General features: G+C 46.0%; 1 protein-coding gene across 1 annotated transcript; it reads right to left on the reverse strand.

The window, feature by feature from the left end:
• Positions 1-4086: 4086 nt before the first annotated feature.
• LOC120930366 (ubiquitin carboxyl-terminal hydrolase 17-like protein 6) lies at positions 4087-13861 on the reverse strand. Its single transcript, XM_040341563.1, has 9 exons — positions 13720-13861; positions 9252-9363; positions 7729-7799; positions 7557-7627; positions 5339-5421; positions 5079-5190; positions 4847-4984; positions 4656-4756; positions 4087-4567 (listed from the first exon to the last, which is right to left on the reverse strand). Exons 1-9 carry the CDS (start codon positions 13859-13861, stop codon positions 4087-4089), a joined length of 1311 nt encoding a protein of 436 aa, XP_040197497.1.
• Between the last annotated feature and the right edge of the window lie 7212 nt (positions 13862-21073).

The following is a 21073-nucleotide window of genomic DNA, read 5'->3' on the forward strand; positions in this document are numbered from 1 at the left end:
GGCACGGTCACCGAGATTGCGCGTGCCCGCACGGCGAGATTTTCGATGCTTTATCTGTTTCCGTCCGGTTCTAAGGCTGATCGCTCACTTCTCTCTGCCGCTCTGAGCATCTGCCCTTCCAGCACTATCCTAAGCGTCGCGCTAGGGGGACTCTGGCCACATGAATACCAAAAAGCGTTCATGGCCACATAAATACCAAAAAACCTGAATCGACCCTCTACACACTACTATACACATATAACTTTGCATAAAAACAGGGATTTTTGGTTCACATACATTGCAATGCATGCTTAAGCTGGCCAACTGCGTCAAAGTAATCCCTCTCTGGCCAGTCCCTACTCTACTCTACAAAATGCAAATTTACTTATAGCATTCTTCAGTGGCTATAATGCCCAAATGGGGCAAATAAGACAGCGTAGTGTTAGAATCTAAATCCTTTACAAATATGTATATAGATAACTTATGAGGTGTTAAAGGGGTTTGACCAAGTGAATACCAACAAATTGGAATCAACCCTCTGCAGATTGGTCACCACCAGTGCTCTAATTGTTTTATTCAGAAGCTAAATAATTCCTGCCACTTTGAAGAATGCCAATGCATTTTAAACTTTGTTATTTTTTTTATCTGCATGGCAGTGAGACATTTACTATCGGATGCATGTTTCCATAAAATGACATGGCGATGGGTGAGACTGAGAGTGCCATTGTCAGTCAGCTCCCTTGGGTGAGCACTGGTTTGATTACATGAGCAAATTACTGTTATTCTGAACTGCCACAAGTTTGGCAGCTATAGGGAGCAGGAGGTACGTGGAAAACATTGGCTTTATAAGAAACATGCGTATCATAATCTGAAAATCACTGAGCTAAGGGACTTCCTATATGCATGCATACTAGGGCCAATTGGCATGTCTTTAGAGTGTGGGAGGAAACCAGAGGACCCGGAGAAAACCCACGCAAGCACAGGGAGGACATACAAACTCCATGCAGATAGCATCCTTGTTGATATTTAAACCAAGGACACCAGTGCTGCAAGGCATAAGTGTTAGCCACTAAGCGACTGTGCTGCCCAAAAGTTGATGGCAAGAGAATCCATCTGTGGGAGGAAAATCGGAGAACCCGGAGAAAACCCACGCAAGCACAGGGAGGACATACAAACTCCATGCAGGTAGCATCCTTGTTGATATTTAAACCAAGGACCCCAGTTCTGCAAGGCATATATGTTAGCCACTAAGCCACTGTGCTGCCCAAAAGCTGATAGCAAGAGAATCTATCTATGGGAGGAAACCGGAGCACCCAGAGAAAACCCACACACGCTGGACAATGTTGGAATTACATCATGTGACAAGCAGCACTTGTGAGATCACACTCCTGAGCCAGCCTGTCTGCATCCATAGACACATGCAGCACAGCTCCGCTTCTTCTCCAAGTGACCCCTCAGCAAGCTGGCTGCAATGAGGAGACACTCATACAGGTGCGCTCCATGGCTGGGCTGTGTGCTTCCCCCTTCCTTCATTCCTTCCCCCAAAGGAGTGCAGGAAGGGAGGAGCAGCACTGCTGCACATGGGACAGCACTGGTTTGAGAAAGAACTCAGATAAGTGTTTAAAGAAGAGCTCCAGTCATATTTCTAAAAATGAAAGTTTTTGTAGCTGCTGACTTGTAATAAAGAGACTCTCGCCAGTCTCAGGATCTAGAGCTGGGCTCACACAAGCCATTTTTTTTTCACTGGTCTTTGGTCCCCGGTCCACAAGACCAGTGGAAAAAAAAAACAGCTCAAGTGAACACAGCGTTAGATCCGGAGACTGGAGAGTGTCTGTTTCACAGCCCGCTACCCGCTGCGCATTGTGAGTGGTCCCACAGTCTTCTGGGACCTGTGATGAAGAAGGGGGCAGAGAACTTGCACTCGGATCTCCGAGGCAAAACTAGGTACCCGCTCCACCCACCGAAAAAACAGTATAATTTGTGAAAAGCACTTTTAAGACCCTCTCCCGATGAACAGTAGTTAAGACAAAAATTTGCACTGGTACATGGTGCGCTCCATGGCTGGGCTATGTGCAGAGTCCACCCCCCCAAAGGAATGGGAAAAAGGGAGGAACATCACTGCTGCACATGGGACAGCACTGGATTGAGAAATAACTCAGACTTGTAATAAAACAGACTCTCGCCAATCTCAAGCTCTAGAGCTGTGCTCACTTGAGCCGTTTTTTTCACTGGTCTTCGGTCCCCCGTCCTGAAGACCAGTGAAAAAAATGAAACGGCTCAAGTGAGCACAGCGCTAGATCCGGAGACTGGCAAGTGTCTGTTTCACAGCCCACTGCGCATGTGTGTGCCGTGTCGCGCTGTACATTATGAGTGGTCCCGCCGTCTTCTGGGATCTGCGATGAAGGAGGGGGCAGAGAACTTGCACTCGGATCTCCTAGGCAAAACTAGGTACCCGCTCCCCCCACCAAAAAAAGAGAAAAAGTGTCATACTCCTGAGCGAGTAGACACATGCAGCACGGCTCCGCTTCATCTCCAAGTGACCCCTCAGCAAGCTGGCTGCAATGAGGAGGCACTCATACAGGTGCGCTCCATGGCTGGGCTGTGTGCGTCCCCCTCCCTTCATTCCTCCCCCCAAAGGAATGCAGGAAGGGAGGAGCAGCACTGCTGCACATGGGACAGCACTGGATTGAGAAAAAGCTCAGGTAAGTGTTTCACAATCATATTTCTAAAAATGAAAGTTTTTGTAGCTGCTGACTTGTAATAAACAGACACTCGCCAGGCTCAGGATCTACAGATGTGCTCATTAGAGCTGTTTGCTTTTTTTCACTGGTCTTCAGTCCCCGGTCCCGAAGACCAGTGAAACAAAAACGGCTCAAGTAAGCACATCGCTAGATCTAGAGACTGGCGAGTGTCTGTTTCACAGCCCGCTACCCGCTGCACATTGTGAGTGGTCTCACAGTCTTCTTGGACCTGTGATGAAGAAGGGGGGCAGAGAATTTGCACTCGGATCTCCGAGGCAAAACTAGGTACCCACTCCCCCCACCAAAAAAAAGTGTCATTTGTGAAAAGAGGAAACCACTTTTAAGACCCTCTCCCATTGAAAAGTAGTTAAGACAAAAATTTGCACTGGTACATGGTGCGCTCCATGGCTGGGCTATGTGCACCCTCCAGCCCCCCCCAAAGGAATGGGAAAAAGGGAGGAACAGCACTGCTGCACATGGGACAGTACTGGACTGAGAAAGAACTCAGTAAAGTGTTTAAAGAAGAGCTCCAGTCATATTTCTAAAAATAAAAGTCTTTGTAGCTGCAGACTTGTAATAAAGAGACTCTCGACCAATCTCAGGATCTAGAGCTGTGCTCACTTGAGCCGTTTTTTTTCCACTGGTCTTCAGTCCCCGGTCCCAAAGACCAGTGGAAAAAAAATGACTCAAGTGAGCACAGCGCTAGATCCGGAGACTGGCGAGTGTCTGTTTCACAGCCAGATATGTGCATGCCACACTGCGCATTGTCTTCTTATCTGTGTCACCGTTCTTTGTGGGTGACTTCAGGATGGCCAACTTCTGAAGCCGGTTCTTCTTCTTTTTCTTCTCCTCCTTGTCATTTGTTGATCAATTTCGTCTGGCTAGTTTACGAAGCCAGCAATTCTGCTCTTCCTTGTTCTCTTTGCTGTTATTATTGGTGGATGACTTTGGGCTCACCAATCTAAGAAGCCAGCACTTTTTCTTCTTTTTCTCATCCCTCTGATCATTTGTGGAGGACGTTATGCAGAACAATTTGTATAGACAGTTCTTCTTGACTTTCTTTTCCTTCTCCTGTACTTTTTGTAGCTGCTGACTTGTAATAAAGAGGCACTCGCCCGTCTCAGGATCTAGAGCTGTGCTCACTTGAGCCATTTTTTTTTTCACTGGTCTTCAGTCCCCGGTCCCAAAGACCAGTGAAAACAACGGCTCGAGTAAGCACGGCACTAGATCCAGAGACTGGCGAGTGTCTGTTTCACAGCCCGCTGGGCATTGTCTTATTATATGTGTCACCGTTCTTTATGGGTGACTTCAGGATGGCCAACTTCTGAAGCTAGCTCTTCTTTTTCTCCTCCTTGTCATTTGTTGATTAATTTCGTCTGGCTAGTTTACGAAGCCAGCCCTTCTTCTCTTCCTTGTTCTCTTTGCTGTTATCATTGGTGGATGACTTTGGGCTCAGCAATCTAAGAAGCCAGCACTTTTTCTTATTTTTCTTTTTCTTCTCATCCCTCTGATCATTTGTGGAGGACGTTATGCAGAACAATTTATATAGACGGTTCTTCTTGACTTTCTTCTCCTCCTCCTGTACAGTCTCTATGTTTGGGAGACACTTCTCTTCTGTTTCCACAGGTAGATGATTATCAGGTCCCAGGGGATCCGGTAGACCATCAACCTGTTGAGTGGCACAAACAGATGCATCTGTTGTGCCCCTGATGAGAGATTGTATTGGCACAATGGCTCTCTCATTGTCCTTCAAAGGTTGTTCCTTTGCTTTTTCTTCCACTTCCAAAGCTTTAGGTGCTTCGGAGGTGCTTTCGGCTGTTTTTGGTGGGCAAGGCTCAGTTTGTGCTCTGAAATGGATAAAAAAAGAGAAATTGTTATGGTAACATTAAAGTAAAAAAAAATGTGCTTGAGGCTTGGATAGGTGAAAGGACTTACTTTTTGTAGAAAAGCAGATAGGCCTGTTGTTGTAGGACATTGCTGATGCTGCATGGGGTTACCTCACTGTCGTTCATCTTATACAACCGATCGTCACCAGCCTGAAAAACAGATAATAAGATTACCAAACACACCACAAATGAATCATCTTTTTTTATAATATTGGGAGGAATTTGGGGTACCTTACTTACCTTTACGTAGGCATAATAATGTCCTTCTGTGGAAAAGTGTCCTCTGTGCACAATCACAGCATACAGATTGTAGTTGATATGGTCATCAGGCCTCAAGGTATAAGGAGCGATGTCAAAGGTCTCGGGGTATTTGATATCCTGTAAGACAAAAAATATATATTTTTAATGCATCCAAATATAAAAACAACAAGGGACCTTACAACATGAATTCCATAATTTAATCAAGACTTACCTTGCTCAGCTTTCGTCCACTGAATGCGTTGAACCTCTTCAGAGTCAGGATCAGGACGTTCGGAGTGTTGTCGATCGTACTCCTCATTTCAGCCGACACTAACTGGTAACACCTAAGGAAACAAGAAATGTAAATGTAAGCATAGTTCTCGGGTTTATTAGTCTTTTATTAAAAGTTCTGCTCAGATGCTGCCTGTCATTAGCAGGACTGGAGTAGTATATATGTAATGTATAAGTCTGAATAATCAGAGAGAGTCTTACCCATTGCATCGGTATGCGTTGTCTCCTTCCAGTCTCTCTGTTCTGGTGAAGTTCTTCAGAGATTCCAAAATCGTTTTTGAGGACTAAACAAAAAAGAAAAGGAAAAAAAAAACATTATTCATATTTGTAATATGTGATAAAAACACATTGTTTTTCATAAAAAAGAGGGTATCTGGTCAATGAACATGACAATCCCTGACATTTGGCAACTTTTGGATAAGTTCATCTTTAAGGAAATAAAGATAATAAATGCACACCTTTTTCCAATATGCATTTTCTTTTTTTTTTACACCGGAGCCTAAAGAGCATTGCACCCGTGATAAGCAGATAGCGGGTGCAATGCCAGGATCCTGCGACTGTCAGTAGACTGTCTGCCTGTACCTCCGATATGGGCAGGCAGTTACTGAATTGCAGGAAGAATTAATGACCTATGGGAGCGCTCACCAGCCCCCTCACAGCCCATTAAGAACTACAAGCCATCGGTAGAGGTGGCTGGCAGTACTTGTAGTTCATTCATTTACAGGACTCTGTGAATGAATAATGTGGTCGTGTGGATGGAACTCTGCATGGCCGTGCTATTTTTACATTGTGTCAGTGAGTGCAGGGAGAAGATCCCCTGCCAGCTGTCACAGGGAAGGGGGGATTGGGGGAGGGGGTGCAGATGCTGGAACATGTTATGTGTTCACCCTAAATAGGAGTGGGACATATAACATCTTCCAAAGGTGAACTTAGCCTTTAAGCCCCGGGTCTCACTAGAACACAGTGCGAGAAACCCGAAAACAGTGCACATTTCCTTCACTACGCAATGCACTTGCGATTCGCAGCAGGTGTCAGTGCAACATTAATGACACCCCAAGCGCAGTGCATTTGCCTGCACCAGATTGCAAGGTTGTTTTGTACCATGCAATCTGGTTGCAGTGCGTTTCCAAAATTAGTGCATGCAAAATGAATGGGCTCAAATCGCACCGCACTGAATTACATGTGAATTTCACAGGAAAGCGATGTGCATTCCTGTCCAATTCAAAGGTGGTTCACAGTGTGGATCAGGACATAAAGATAAATATCTTTACCATAGGCGTGCGCACATAGGGTGTAAGGTGTGCCTGGGCACACCCTAATCACCCTGTACTATGCAGATTCCCCCTGCTGCCTGGCTGCAGAGAAAGAGACTGGGGAATCGCTGTCCTCAGTCCCTTACTCTGTCTCAAAAGTTAGAAATCAGGGGTCTGTTTAGACCACTGATATTTCACCAAAGCCCCCAAACAGGGCTCCTAAAAAAAAAAAAAATAATAATAATAATGTTAAAAAATAATAATAATAAAAATAAAATTGTAAAAAAAAAAAATACAAATAAAGATAAACTACGGACACTGATCTCTGCCCTGCTGACAAAGTCCTACTGACTTTCCCTCTGCCATATATGGTATATTACACACGCATGTGTGTTTTAGCTTTGGTGTGCACACCTTAATGCAATAGGCTGCGCACACCTATGATCATTACTGTAACATCTACCCCATGTAAGGAAACAGTGAATGTCACCATCTCTGCACATTGTCTTAACATTCACTTAACTGAGCTTCACAATCATTTCATTTCTACTGAAAAATGAAACGACTGTCTATATGAAGAGTGAATATAATTTATTATAATATAAGATGTTGTCCTCCAATTTAGTATTAAAAAAAATAGCCTCTCCCTACCCTGCTGCCAAACAAACCAGCTGGGCACTCCATGTATCCCCATAGTAAGTAAGCAGGGAGTAGCTATCAGGGGTCACTGTTGTTGCCACCAGCCCAATTTGGTGTGATGGCCGGTTTGGTTCTGGGAGAAGAAGGACTCTCATAGGTGTGCCATGGACCAATGACGTTACTAAATTCCAAAATATGAGTATAGCCTCAATTAATATTATTTAGTGATTGAATAAAATAGTACCATCATCCATGAAGGTTATAGAGAAAAAGATTAGGCTAGCAAAGGGAGGCGGCTGCTAGTACCGCCTAACCCATGAATGGTTGCCTAGAAAAGTGGTTGGACTTTCTCGGTACTAATGACAAAAAACAATAGCAAAATAAAAGTAAAATTATTTATTATACATAAAACTATACTAAGTTGTTACTTGACTGCCAATGTACAGGGAAATCTAAAAATGCTAAATTATAATACAATAAAATGTAATCTAATATAAAACAATATAAAATGTATATCTGATATTTACATTTATCTCCAGAGGGATGTCCAGGAATTCCTCAAATCTGTTGGATGCGTAATGACAACTCTGACAAACCACTGCAAAAGAAACAGAAGAACATTTTTAGTTAGCTTCGTTCATATATTTAGACAAAAAATGAAATTTGAATTCTTAGAGATATAGTAATGCACAAACTTACCTTGTGTTTGTAGAGTGCCGGAAAATATGTGGTCAATAAGACCGATGTTTCTGTCCTTGGTTTGGTCAAAGCTAAAAGATAAAAAACAGAAAACAAAAAACAGTCAATTCGATTCTATAACTCTTAGAAGCAGACATAATCACAATACATGCAGTTAAACATTGCTGTTATATTATATTGACGTGTGGATGAGAATGGCTTCGGTCTGAACTCAGTAGAAAGCTGTCAAGGCCAAACCTAGAGGAAATATGTCAGTGCCGGACTTGGCCGGGGCAGCTGCACATACACAAAGGATGCTCCCAATAACCTCAGGAGCAACCCTAGAGTAAGGTGACCAGATTTTTAAAATGAAATCTGGGGACATATTTTTTCTTTACTAGTAATGGCAACAATCAGCGACTCTGCCCGCCGCCGCCCACCTCACAGCCTCTCAAGTCTTACTCCTCAGGCCCCGGCTACTACTGGATGGGGAGCGGAGGAAGATCACTCCGCCAGGGAAGGCAGGCGGCTGACCAGGTTTTGAGCCAAGGCAGAAGAACATGCGAGTGGAGCTGAATGGGCATGCGCCCGAAACTGAAGAAATATTCCCTCTGCTCCGACCAGCACATGATCATCAGAAAGGGGCACAGATAATGGGAAAAATATAACCCCCCTATGGTAGTAGGCACGGCGGAGTGGGGGGGGTGTAATTCTAATTTTTTTATTTTAATTCTGCACTGATTGTCTTTGAAATTGCCCCTGCCCCCTATTAAATCCAATCTGGGGACGAAACCAGGTACAGACTTGGCCTGGGGACAGTGTCCTCAATCAGGGGACTGTCCCCTGACACTGGGGATGTCCTACCCTAGAGTTCCATGGAACCTTGGCTGAGAAACACTGCTCTAGGTGCCAGGTTATTATTATAATACAGGATTTATATGGCGCCAAAAGTTGGTGCAGCGCTTTACAACATGAGGGCAGACAGTACAGTTACAATACAATTCATAACAGGAGGAATCAGAGGGCCCTGCTTGTTAGGGCCCTTTCACATGGGCGGACCGTATGTCCGCTTTTTCATCCATCCGTGTACGGATGAAAAAGGGACATACATTGTTCCCTCTGAGATTGCGGATGTCAGCAGATAAACATCCGCTGACACCGATCTCGCCCGCTTCCGCATCCCTCCGGTTCTGTAGATGGAGGAAAACCCTATTTTTCCATCCGTCATCGGATCGGGTGAACACGGACAGACGGTCCGTGTTCATCCAATCCCCCATAGAAGAAAGACAGGGCGGTCCCTGCACACCTGTGCGGAGACCGCCCTGTCATCCGCCGGCTCAGCAGGGATCAACGGAGCGATCCCCGCTGAGCAAGCGGAGGTTCACAGGGCGGATCATTACCGATCTGCCCCGTGTGAAAGGGCCCTTAGAGCTGTTAGACATTTTTGGTTGATATCCTGATGTGCAACCATCCTGATGTGCCCAAGCACCCTCTAGGTAGCAATAAAACGAAACCCAAATGTTGTGTAGAACAATAATACTTACCTTGAGCGAAATACAGACTCGTAGATGGATGAAGTCCGCAGCTGAGCGATTAGAAACGTCAGAAATTCATTGGCGTCTTCTTGGCGTCCAAGCTCAAAATGCTCTGCAATAACTAAAAGGAAAAAGAAAACAAAAATATATGTATAAATCGATCACATCATAATATATGACTATGCACACTTAAAGCGGTTGTAAACCGCATATATAATTTTTTTTTTTTTTTTTACCTGCAAGGCAAAATGCATAATCGGCTAGTATGCACCGCATAATAGCTGATTATGAAATACTTACCTCAAAACGAGGTGAACAACACTTACCTGGTTCACGCCGAGCGAGATGTCATCTTGCTCCGGCGTGTCTTCCGGGTATCGCCGCTCCAGCGCTGTGATTGGCTGGAGCGGCGCTGTGATTGGCTGGAGCGGCGATGACGTCACTCCCGCGCATGCGCGCGGGAGATTTAAAATCGGCAGGGTCCGGCGGCTGCCGGATCTTCCGCCGTGGATCCCCCCTGCGCATGCGCCGCCCGCATTGCGAGGGGAATATCTCCTAAACCGTACAGGTTTAGGAGATATTCTTTTTACCTACAGGTAAGCCTTGTTATAGGCTTACCTGTAGGTAAAAGTGCAAATTTAGGGTTTACAACCGCTTTAAAGAGAATAGTTCAATCGTCCATTTTCACTGCTCTCCCCCACCACTTTGTTTTTCCACTGGAAATACCCAGAGCTTCTGAGTATGGTGAAGTTTTTGTTTTTATTCCCTTCTAAGATGCTGGGCACAGGCCTGATCAGTCGATCACAGGGCCAGAAAGCCATCATGTACGGGCAGGGAGCGGGCCCCTGTATAAGCTCCAACACTGTCTAGTGTAAAACTTACACAAGAATTAGACCCACGGGTACAATGGAAGAAAAGAGTGTTTGGGAGCCTGGCAAGGGGATGTCCCCCCCCCCCCCCCACAGGTATGCAAACAGGGATACGTTTATGAACCATTAAAAAGTTTTTATTTGCATTGTGTTAATATGCATTTTGTCATGCATTGCATTAAGTTCTGCCAATTCCTTGGAGAGGGGGTCTCCAAACGTTCTGAAGAAAGGGCCAGTTTACTGTCCTTTAGGCTATGAAGGGGCCAGACTGTGGCCAGTGGGATCAGAAAACGTTGTGGTGTTGGTGGAAGCAAACTGTGTCCCATCATTGCCTTTAGTGGAAGGAATAGTGCCATATTGTTAGAATTCAAGATAGGAATCATGCCCCATTGTTGGTGTCTATGGGAGGAATGGTGACTCATCATTGATGTACGTAGGAGGAATGGTACCTCATCATTGCTATTTGTGTGAGTAATGGCGCCCCATCATTATTGTCTGTGGGAGGAATGGTGTCCCATCATTGGTGTCTTTGGGAGGAATGGTGCCCCATAATTGGTGTCTGTGGAAGGAACGGTGCCTCATAATTGGTGTATGTGGGAGGAATGGTGCCTCATCATTGGTGTATGTGGGAGGAATGGTGCCTCATCATTGGTGTATGTGGGAGGAATGGTGTCCCATCATTGGTGTCTGTGTGAGGAATGGTGCCCCATCATTTGTGTCTGTGTGAGGAATGGTGTCCGTCATTGGTGTCTGTGTGAGGAATGGTGCCCCATCATTGGTGTCTGTGTGAGGAAAGGTGACCCATCATTGGTGTATGTGGGAGGAATGGTGTCCCATCATAGGTGAATGTGGGAGGAATGGTGTCCCATCATTGGTGTATGTGGGAGGAATGGTGCTTCATCATTGGTATCAGTGGATGGCATGGTGCCCGATAGGCTGGATACAGGCAAAACAGAGAGCCACATCAGCTCACGAGCTGCAGTTTGGAGACCACTGCCTTTCTCCTAATCATCAGTGAAAATGGATCATAGTAATAAAACTAACGCTTAGGCATTCATGGTATACAGTTTTTCAGACAAAGTACTTACATGTTAGGTTGTCTGTCACTAATTCGGGGCTGATGACATGGCCCGACTCGGCAAAAGCAATGCTTGTGTGTACCTCCAGCACACACATCATGCAAAATCCTTCTGTGTGACCTAAAATGAAAAAAGAAACAAGATTAGACACAAGTTACAAACATACAAATATGAGTTTGAAAAGCAGAATCGGGTTATTTGTGCTCCTTTGTCATCTAAGGGGGATCATACAATTACATTGTAACCTGCGTGGCCAGCATTCTTGAGTGCTTAAGATCACCAAGTTCCACACAGAATTTTAAAGGAGTTGTAAACCCTCAGGGCCAGATCCACAAAGAACTTACGGCGGCGTAGCTATTGATACGTAAGTTCTACGATGCGCCGTCGTATCTTTGTTTTGTATCCACAAAACAAGATACGCCTGAATGTGGGCTAAATCCGACTGACCTACGTCTTAGTACGCCGTCGGATCTTAGGTGCATATTTACGCTGGCCGCTAGGTGGCGCTTCCGTTGATTTCCGCGTAGAGTATGCAAATTAGCTAGATACGCCGATTCTCAAACGTACGTCCGCCCGGCGCATTTTTTTACGCCGTTTACGTAAGGCTTTTTTCGGCGTAACGTTACTCCTGCCTCTATGAGGTGTACGCAATGTTACATATGGACGTCGGGACAGCGCCGAATTTTCCGTCGTTTGCGTAAATCGTTCGCGAATAGGGCTTTGCGTAAGTTAAATTCACGTCGAAAGCATTGACTATTTGCGACGTGATTTCGCGCATGCTTACTGGGATATGTCCACAGACGGCGCATTCGCCGTTTGTAAAAAGCGTCAATTACGTGGGGTCATACCAGATTCCCATACAACACGCCCACTCCAAGCCTACTTTGAATTACGCAGGCTTACGCCGGCAGATTTACGTTACGCGGCCCGCATATGGGAGCAAGTTCTTTGAGGATACCCTAGGAGCCACTCAGATTTACGGCGGCGTAGCGCATATGAGATGCATTACGCCCGCCTAAATATACGCCCGTTTTTGTGGATCTGGCCCTCAGGGTTCTTCACCTTAAGGCTGGGTTCACATTGGTCCGACAAACGCTCCGACATTGGGCGCTCATGTCGCATGACGTGTGAAAATCAATGTTTCCCTATGGGAGCCGTCTTACTGGTCCGACACATGTCGGACCGACTTTGAAAATGCTCCCTGTACTACTTTGGTCCGATTTTGATCCTACTTCACTCCATTGAATATCATTGAAGTCGGATCAAAGTCGGAAAGCCATTTTGCATGATCCGACTTTGGCATGCGACTTGTGCTTTGCTGATCTTGAGGGGGAACTCCACGTCAAATTTTAAATAAAAAACCGGCATGGGTTCCCCCTCCAAGAGCATACAAGGCCCTTGGGTCTGGTATGGATTTAAAGGGGAACCCCCTACGGCGTGGGGTCCCCCCAAAATCCACACCAGACCCTTATCCAAGCACGCAGCCCGGCCGGTCAGGAAAAGGGGTGGGAACGAGCAAGCGCCCCCTCCTGAGCCATACCAGGCCACATGCCCTCAACATGGGGGGGTGAGTGCTTTGGGGCAGGGGGGCGCCCTGCGGTCCCCCCACCCCAAAGCACCCTGTCCCCATGTTGATGAGGACAGGGCCTCTTCCCGACAACCCTGGCCGTTGGTTGTCGGGGTCTGCGGGCGGGGGGCTTATCGGTATCTGGGAGCCCCCTTTAACAAGTGGGCCCCCAGATACCGGCCCCCCACCCTATGTGAATGAGTATGGGGTACATGGTACCCCTACCCAGTCACCTGGGGGAAAAGTGTCAAGAAAAAAAACACTACACATGTTTTTTAAAGTAATTTATTAGGCAGCTCCGGAGGTCTTCTTCTGACTTCGGGGGTCTCTTCCGACTTCGGGGGTCTTTTTCCGACTCCGGGGGTCTCTTCTGACTCTCTTCTCCGTGCTCTCCAGTGCTTTCTGCCGAGCCCCTCCACTATCTTCTTGCAGCTCTTTTACTAGTGGGGGGCCCGGTCTTCACCGCCATCTTCTCCACCGTCTTTTTCCCTCTTTCTCCTGTCCCGATGTTGACTCAACGAGCTCTCCAGCTGTAATGTTTTATTAGCGGTGCGCAACCATTTATATAGTCATGGGGCGTGGTCACCCGGGTGCATGGTAGGACAGTGACGTCATACGGGCGGGGTCACTGAAAAAATTCGAAATTTCGAAAACTCCAACATTTTAAATTTCGGAAATCCAAAAATCCGAAAATTCAGAAATTGGAAAATTTGGAAATTTCGGAATTAACAAATTTGTCAAAATTAGATAAAAAACGGATTCGGAACTAAACAAATTGCACATGCCTAGAAGTGACAGCCATCTGCTGATCAGTCATTTATCCTCATTATACTATTAGGACTCCTATAGCAGTTCAGAGTGACCATTAATAGTAATAGCTGAACAGCAGCAGGTTGTCTGTTTGGAGCTACAAATACCGAACACCTTATGAGAGATATAAAGTTGCGATGAGCAATGCTTACAGTTCTGAGAATGCTCTCCGGTGAGCAGGTAATCTGCAAGTAGGGCAGTGTGGGTGAGACACTGCAAGACGGAGTTGACAAAGCAGTTGTTGGCAAAGTTTTGGAGACCAGCTCCAACCTTGGCAATATTCTGCATTGTCATGATGATCTGATCCAACGAAGTCTTTCTTCAATCAGACGCTTTCTCACTCTGGATAAAGGAAAATATAATATTACTATTAACATTCATAATTATTAACTAATATGCACTAATATATACTATATGTTGGCTATCAACTCTTTATTATTACCCTAAGACTTGGTTTACACTGGTGGTAAAGGGGGCAGAAAAAACAAGTGGTAGATTTTTACCATCAAATGCCCACCTCCTAACTTACATGGCGGTGGGTGGGGGCGAGGAGTTCATATTACTGTGATTGTAATGCTTGGCATCATGAAGTGGCAATTTTTACCCTGGCATGTTGTGTTTGTCAGGGGTAGAGACAGGGCAGTGCCAACACCCCCAAAATGGTGCAACTTTTGGACGGTGGACACCCCAAGGTGATCTCATTTATCGCACAATTGATTGGAAATAAAGAAAGCTGCCAGTGTTGGGGGGTTGGGAGAAATGAAGCTGTGCTGAGCCTTCTAAAATCACCCAACTGAAGCCAAAGTGTAAATTTATTATTAGTGGAAGAAAGTTCCCTGGAGGATTAAATTGCATTGTGCATGGCTAGATGTTATGGATAAAACCAAAATATTTTAATCCACCCCAAAACAATCCTATAATTATTGGGTGTCAGCTGTACTTCACCCCCCCCCCAACAATCCCATAATTAATGGTGATCGTGGTATTTTAACCCCCCCCCCCATAATACCATAATTAATGGTGATCGTGGTATTTTAACCCCCCCATAATACCATAATTAATGGTGATCGTGGTATTTTAAACCCCCCCATAATCCCATAATTAATGGTGATCGTGGTATTTTAAACGCCCCCCCCCCCCAAACAATCCCATAATTAATGGTGATCATGGTATTTTAAACCCCCCCCATAATCCCATAATTAATGGTGATCGTGGTATTTTAAACTCCCCCCCACCCCATTTCCCATGCTCGGTGGTCACCACCTCCTTAAATCCTGCCCAATACAATCTGACAACATTGGTGTTCAGTGGCATTTAAATCCCGCCCCTCATCCCACATTATTGGTGGTACTTCCGAAATATTCTCACAACATGGTGATCAATGGTCATTTACAGACTGAATTTCTAAATGTCAACCTGGTCTTCCCCCTCCCCCGCATTGTTTTTGAAAAACATAACAGCTATTTTTAGCTCAGCCAGGTGACATTTGAAAATAACTGTCAGATGACTGCAATAAAGATCCATTTATTTCTATTAAAGTGTTCTGAATACCATCCAGAAGTGATCCTGTCCTAGATTACCAATGACAATTAAACCGTGCTGATACCACAGAATGAAATAAAATAATATTGATGACCACCTCTATTAGCATCTCCTGCCACCTTTTATAGTCTATTAGGCTATTCCACCATTGAAAAGGAGGGGGGGGGTGATATTTCACTTGTCAATAATTCGAGATTTTCCTAGCTTGTGACGGAAAATATTGTGACGGAAGATACTCGCCTCCTGTCTTCATATAATCAATATTTTCCGTCACAAGCTAGGAAAATCTCGAATTATACCTCAGACAGGAGGCTCATATCTTATGCAAGTTCAAAGCTATAACAATGCATATATAGATGATAACAAATGAAACAACTACAAAATTGATATAGATATGTGTTCCTCCGATCCAAGCAGAATTGGCGGAAAGCAATCGTGGTTACCAGTCGGCCGCTAGCCGTAAATCCTGTAGGGAGCCGCCCGGGGTGATGACCTAGGAGCCACCGCTCCACTGGAGGGGTGGGCGCCCAACGGGGTTACGTAAGACCCTGCCATTTCCATGATTGATCGTACCCCTCTGGCTAGCGTAGCTGAGGAAACCGGAAACTGAGGTTTAGCGTAGGAATGAGGAGTAGGAAGAGATGCGAAGATCGCAGTGGGACCGTGAAGGACTAAGAAATCCGTAGACAACGGGGTACGATGTGCGGGGAAGAACAGGTAGAGAAAACCGATGAAGTCCCGCCGCTGTCCTACGCACGACGGAAAAACCCAGACTCTCCGAGGCGGGATCCGACGCCTGGAATGGCCAACGTCGTGACACCCGATATGTGTCTGACGGAATCAGACACGAGGGGGCAGTAGCTCAAACGACAATAACCTCCGACAGAGTGAGATTGTCCCCCCAGTCCTGGCGCGTGGCCAGGACCACTGATCACCTCCCAAGAGCGTTGATACCCTGGGTGTGATGGGCGTTGAAACTTAACGCTTACTAAGTCGGTACACCATGGGTGTTTTCCCACCGGTAGTAAGTCTACAAGGGAGCGGTAGTCCGAGTTCGCAGCGCGGAAGGCGCAGGGGAGCTATAGGACCTCCCGGACTCAAACGAGTCCACCAGGTAGTTGGTCATCTCAGACGAACGCCTTCATGAGGTTAACTTGTCGTTCATCACCAACTAACCCAGAGTCCTCCGGATGATCGAAATGTATATCTAGTCCCAAGGCCTAGATCAAGGCAAGTGGAACCCCCGTTATAAAAGAAAAGGTCGCTGTCCGTGACCGACACCCCGAAAACCCAACCATGCGAAGAGAAGTAGGACGTGCGTCGTGAATAGAGGGTGCAGATCCCCGTACAGACTGGGGAGAGAAAGGATCCCATAAGGGAGCAAGGGCCAGGAACACTGACCAGTGCAGTCGTCAGTCGATCGAATTGGGCGGGTAACGAGAATTCCAATCTAACACCATAGCGGAAGTGCCTGGGGTACATTTTGCAGCTGGGACGATGTCGCGTTCCAGGCAGAAATGTCAGAGATCTTGCTAGATCCGTTAGGATTTTGGGTCGAGGACCCCCCAAGCGAAGGTCGTACTGGACCGCGGATACGGTGTCCATACGCAAGAACACACCGTAGGTGGACGTGTGTGGCATTAGAGTCCTGATGGCAAGACGGTCGTCAGGATTTCCACGTGTGAACGTGCAGCAGAGACTCCGCTGAGGACCACGCCCCTCCTGTGGACGAGGGACCGCATCGAGTACCCCAACCGAGGTGGTTGGCAACCTATTCCAAGATGAATCCGTCGTGGAGTTGCAGGTGGACCTGCCGTGCCGTCTGTCGACCTGACGTAGTCACCACCGTAGTTCAATTATGGCTTCCGTGTCCAGAGTGACGACGTCTGCACAGTGAAGCCCCTGGCAAAGACGTAGGGACTGAGACTCTGAAGGTCTCGATAGTGAAAAGAAGCTGGACAAATGGCCTGGATTAACGCCGGAAACAGGCCGACCAGGCGAGTCAGTCCGCGTAAGGATACCCGTCGTTAGCCCAGCACGATACTGACCTCGTGCAGATGGCGGCCAAGTGGTCATGGGTAGCCGAAGGATCACTAGGTTGGTGTCCACCAAGAACCCTAAAACTCTACCTCCTGAAATGGGGAGAGGATAGATTCCCCGTGATCTATGGGGAACTGTCCCGGAGGCGTGTTCGTTCGCCAGGCGAGGGGTACGAGCCATTAAGAGTAGGTCGTCCAAGTAGATAATCAACCTCACCCTTTGTGTCGCAGAATGTCGTCACTGTATACAGTAATTACGAGAGATTTCTCAAGTTACTACTGGGCGATAACTGCCCTCCTTTCCTGACCAGGAAGACGTTGTTGGGGAAACCCGGGGAGAGCGGGTCCGTCTCCACTATCGTTTGGGTGAACCAGAGGCCCTGCAATTCGTTGTCTATTAGGGCGGTGTTCAGGTCTGAAGACCGAGGAAAGAGGGACTAGGTCCATCTCCGGTCCTATAATCCTGATAGACCGGCACTGTACCGTGTTAGACTTTGATGACGTTTGGGCTCATCCGGGATGGAATAGAGCCCTACCGTCTTGGAATATCTTAATCAGCGTGATCCCGACTAGCCTGCCCTCGGTGGTCGGACCGGGGTCTGATTCGGCTAGGTGAGACAGCTGGGGAACAAGCCACGTTAAGATTCGAGCGGCGGTGTCCAGTTGGACCCGTAGTGTCCACGCATCCCAGTAGGCGACCGCCCGTTGGGCCCAGCCCCGATTTGGGACAGGTCAGTCGGCTGTTCAGCGGCGTGGCCTGCTCACTAAGGTGTGGGATGATGGTGATAGGTCCCAAAGATCCAAGGCCCTGGTCTGTATGATCCAAAGGACCTCTCTATTCCCAGCTTGGGGGATTTCCCGTGTATGGTGGGATACCCCCAGGGTATGGGGTTCACCTCGGGAGTGTGCACAGCCATAAATGGTAAAGGAAGGGGGTTACGCCCTGAAAATGATTCGGTGAGTTTTTCGACCGATCTCCGGGTCCATTATGTGATATATTGGATCACCTCGGGCGGAGGTGCCCAGTCATCGGAGTGTGGATGGCATATCGCCCCCGGATCTATAATGGCTCTCTACGAGAATCCATAGAGTGTCACCCTGGGAACAGGGTTGGCTTCGTCATAGAGCGCCATGTGCCCACTGCCCTAACACTCATCATCATTCTCATCATCTACAACCTCAGACTCAAGGTGTTAGCCGCCTCAGACTCCGCGGACAACTCTGGAAGAGTCCACGAATGGGTCTGGCTTAGTCCGTCTAATGGATCGCTGCCTCTGCATGTGCATCTCCCCGAGGCTCGGGGGTCGGTCGGAGTCTGGGAGGGCAGTGGGTCGGCAGTCCGGGTAGGGTACTGCCTGGGACATATTATTTACTTCCCCTGTCGGGGAGTCAAGGGCCACAGAAACGTGGCAGCGTTTTGGAACGCCCAGCCCTTCTCAGGGGCGGTAGACCGTTGCCGGATGGTCCGGGCATATGGTGTGCAGGCGGGGGTAACCGACGCCATGGTCGTAAAGATTGGTCTACCGATCAGTTTTGGCAACTGTGTAACACTGTTGAGATTTGGCCTCCTAGGACTGTGTCCACCCTATCCGGGGTACCGGCATGAACAATGCCATGATATTCATTAAATTGTAGAATCTTTGTACAATTCAATACAATTTTTTTATACATATTAGTATAATTTATTTATATATGAATATATAATTTGTATAATCCATCTATAATTTATTATTTGTAAAATTGAATAATGGATTTAGTTATATATTATAAGTAATAATATATATAAATAATAATATCATTAATAATAAATGTATTTATTCATTCAATCCTTAGATAGTTATTTAATACATTATTTATTAGGAGTATGTTGTAGGGAATAAATTCCCCGGAGATAAACATGCTATAATTTCTTTATTTAATTTATTGATTTATTGATCTATCTACATATTGATTATTTATTTATTTGGATAAATAAGGTATATGTTCTAGGGAATAAATTCCCCAGAAATATAATTTGAGTATATATTGAATTATTTATTGTAGATTCGGTTATTTAAATTATTTAATTTAATTAATTTATTTATTTATTAGATATTGATTCATTGGAATGAAATTTATATATATATATCTGAAAAGATGTACTGCCATCTAGTGGTTGAAAGCATGGTGAAACAGCAGCAGGTTCCTGGCTACGACACCGCTGGGAAGGACATCCTGCGGTGTGAGGGGAGCCTGATGAGATTCTAACTCCAGAGGCAAAGTCTCGCGAGACTACGGCCTCTGGAGTCCTTATTGGCCCGAGGTTGTGAGGGACGGAACGGTCGATGAGAACCGTTCTCCCCCGTCTCGCTCGGAGACCTGGGGGCATAAGATACTCGCCTCCTGTCTTCATATAATTCATCTATAACACTTATAACTACAGAGGTGAATGGGAGTTTTCTTATATTGTGTGTTCAGAATATGGAAATGCCTGGATGTGGGTAATATGAGAACAGGTTCCCTTTTTAACCTCCATTCTAAAAAAGGCAAAATGTGTAAAAAAAAAATCACAAAAGTGGATACAAATATTACCTGTATGAGCAGAGCGGTGTAGCACTGGTTAATAGTTGTAAAAAATTACAATAGATGCAATTTTTCGCAAATTAATCAGAGAATAGTAGACAGCACAGTATTGAGTACTGCTTGCTTCGAAAGCCACTAATCTACTGAGCAGTAACTGACTGGCGCCTGCCCTTTTTTTTTTTTAGCAGCTGGGCATCGCTATGACATCACAGCTCCAAGAGAGGCATGCTGATTGGCTGCTGCTGTTGTTGTTTTTGTTTGTTTTTCCTCTCAGAACAATCACCATGGCAACTACGGAACAATCACCATGGCAACTACGGAACAATCACCATGGCAACTTCCTGGGCTGAAAGGGAGAGAAGGGTTTAGTTCCACCTTATTACTTTTCTATGGAGGCGGCTTTGTTTGAAACACATGAATGTCATTTTCTAACCTTATTTAAAATAAATAATCAGTTATTATTTAAAAAAAATCTGATATCTTCCACCATTCACTGCAACTGCCACCTGGTCATAATATTCATTGTAAATAGTTCCTTATTAGCAGAGAAATGTGACCATCATACTAATATATGACAATTCAAATCTATACACATGAATGTGTCAGTTACAAAAAAAAAAAAGAGACAGATGTCCCTCTTTTTTTTTTGAAAACTGGACATCCCAAAGTGATGTAATTTTTTACCGCAATTAGAATTTGTAAATGAGGAAACATGTCGGTATTGAGGGGTTGGAAAAAAAAAAAATGATGGTGCCTTTAGGCTGCATTCACACCTGAGCCTTTCAGCATTTTTCCAACAATTTTTTAGTGTTCTTTTTATTCAGTGGGGTAGATTCAGTAAGATTTGCGCAGTTTTTACGTAGGCGCAGGGCACCGTTTTTGCCCTGCGCCCCCGCAAATTATCTGCGCTACCCTCGATTCACAGAGCAGTAGCTCCGTAAATTGCGTGGGCGCTCCAGCAAAATGCCCGGCGTAAGCGCGCGCAATTTAAATGATCCCGTAGGGGGCGTGGATCATTTAAATTAGGCGCATTCCCGCGCTGAGCGTAGTGCGCATGCTCCGTCTGGAAACTTTCCCGACGTGCTATTAGCAGGAGCAGCCTTACGCGAAACCCGACGTACGCAAACTGCGTACGCAGGGCTCGCGTAGGGTTGTGAATCGGCGTTAGTATGCAATTTGCATACTATACGCTGACCACAACGGGAACGCCACCTAGCGGCCAACGTAAGAATGCAGCCTACGATATGACTGCATAAGGAGCCTTATGCCAGTCATTTCTTAGGCTGCAGTCGGCGTAATGAGGTTCCTGAATCAGGAGCATTCGTAACGCCGGCGCAGGTAAGCAACTATGGTTACGCAGACG

Source organism: Rana temporaria, chromosome 3 (assembly GCF_905171775.1).
Source record: "Rana temporaria chromosome 3, aRanTem1.1, whole genome shotgun sequence".
Classification (NCBI taxonomy): domain Eukaryota; kingdom Metazoa; phylum Chordata; class Amphibia; order Anura; family Ranidae; genus Rana; species Rana temporaria.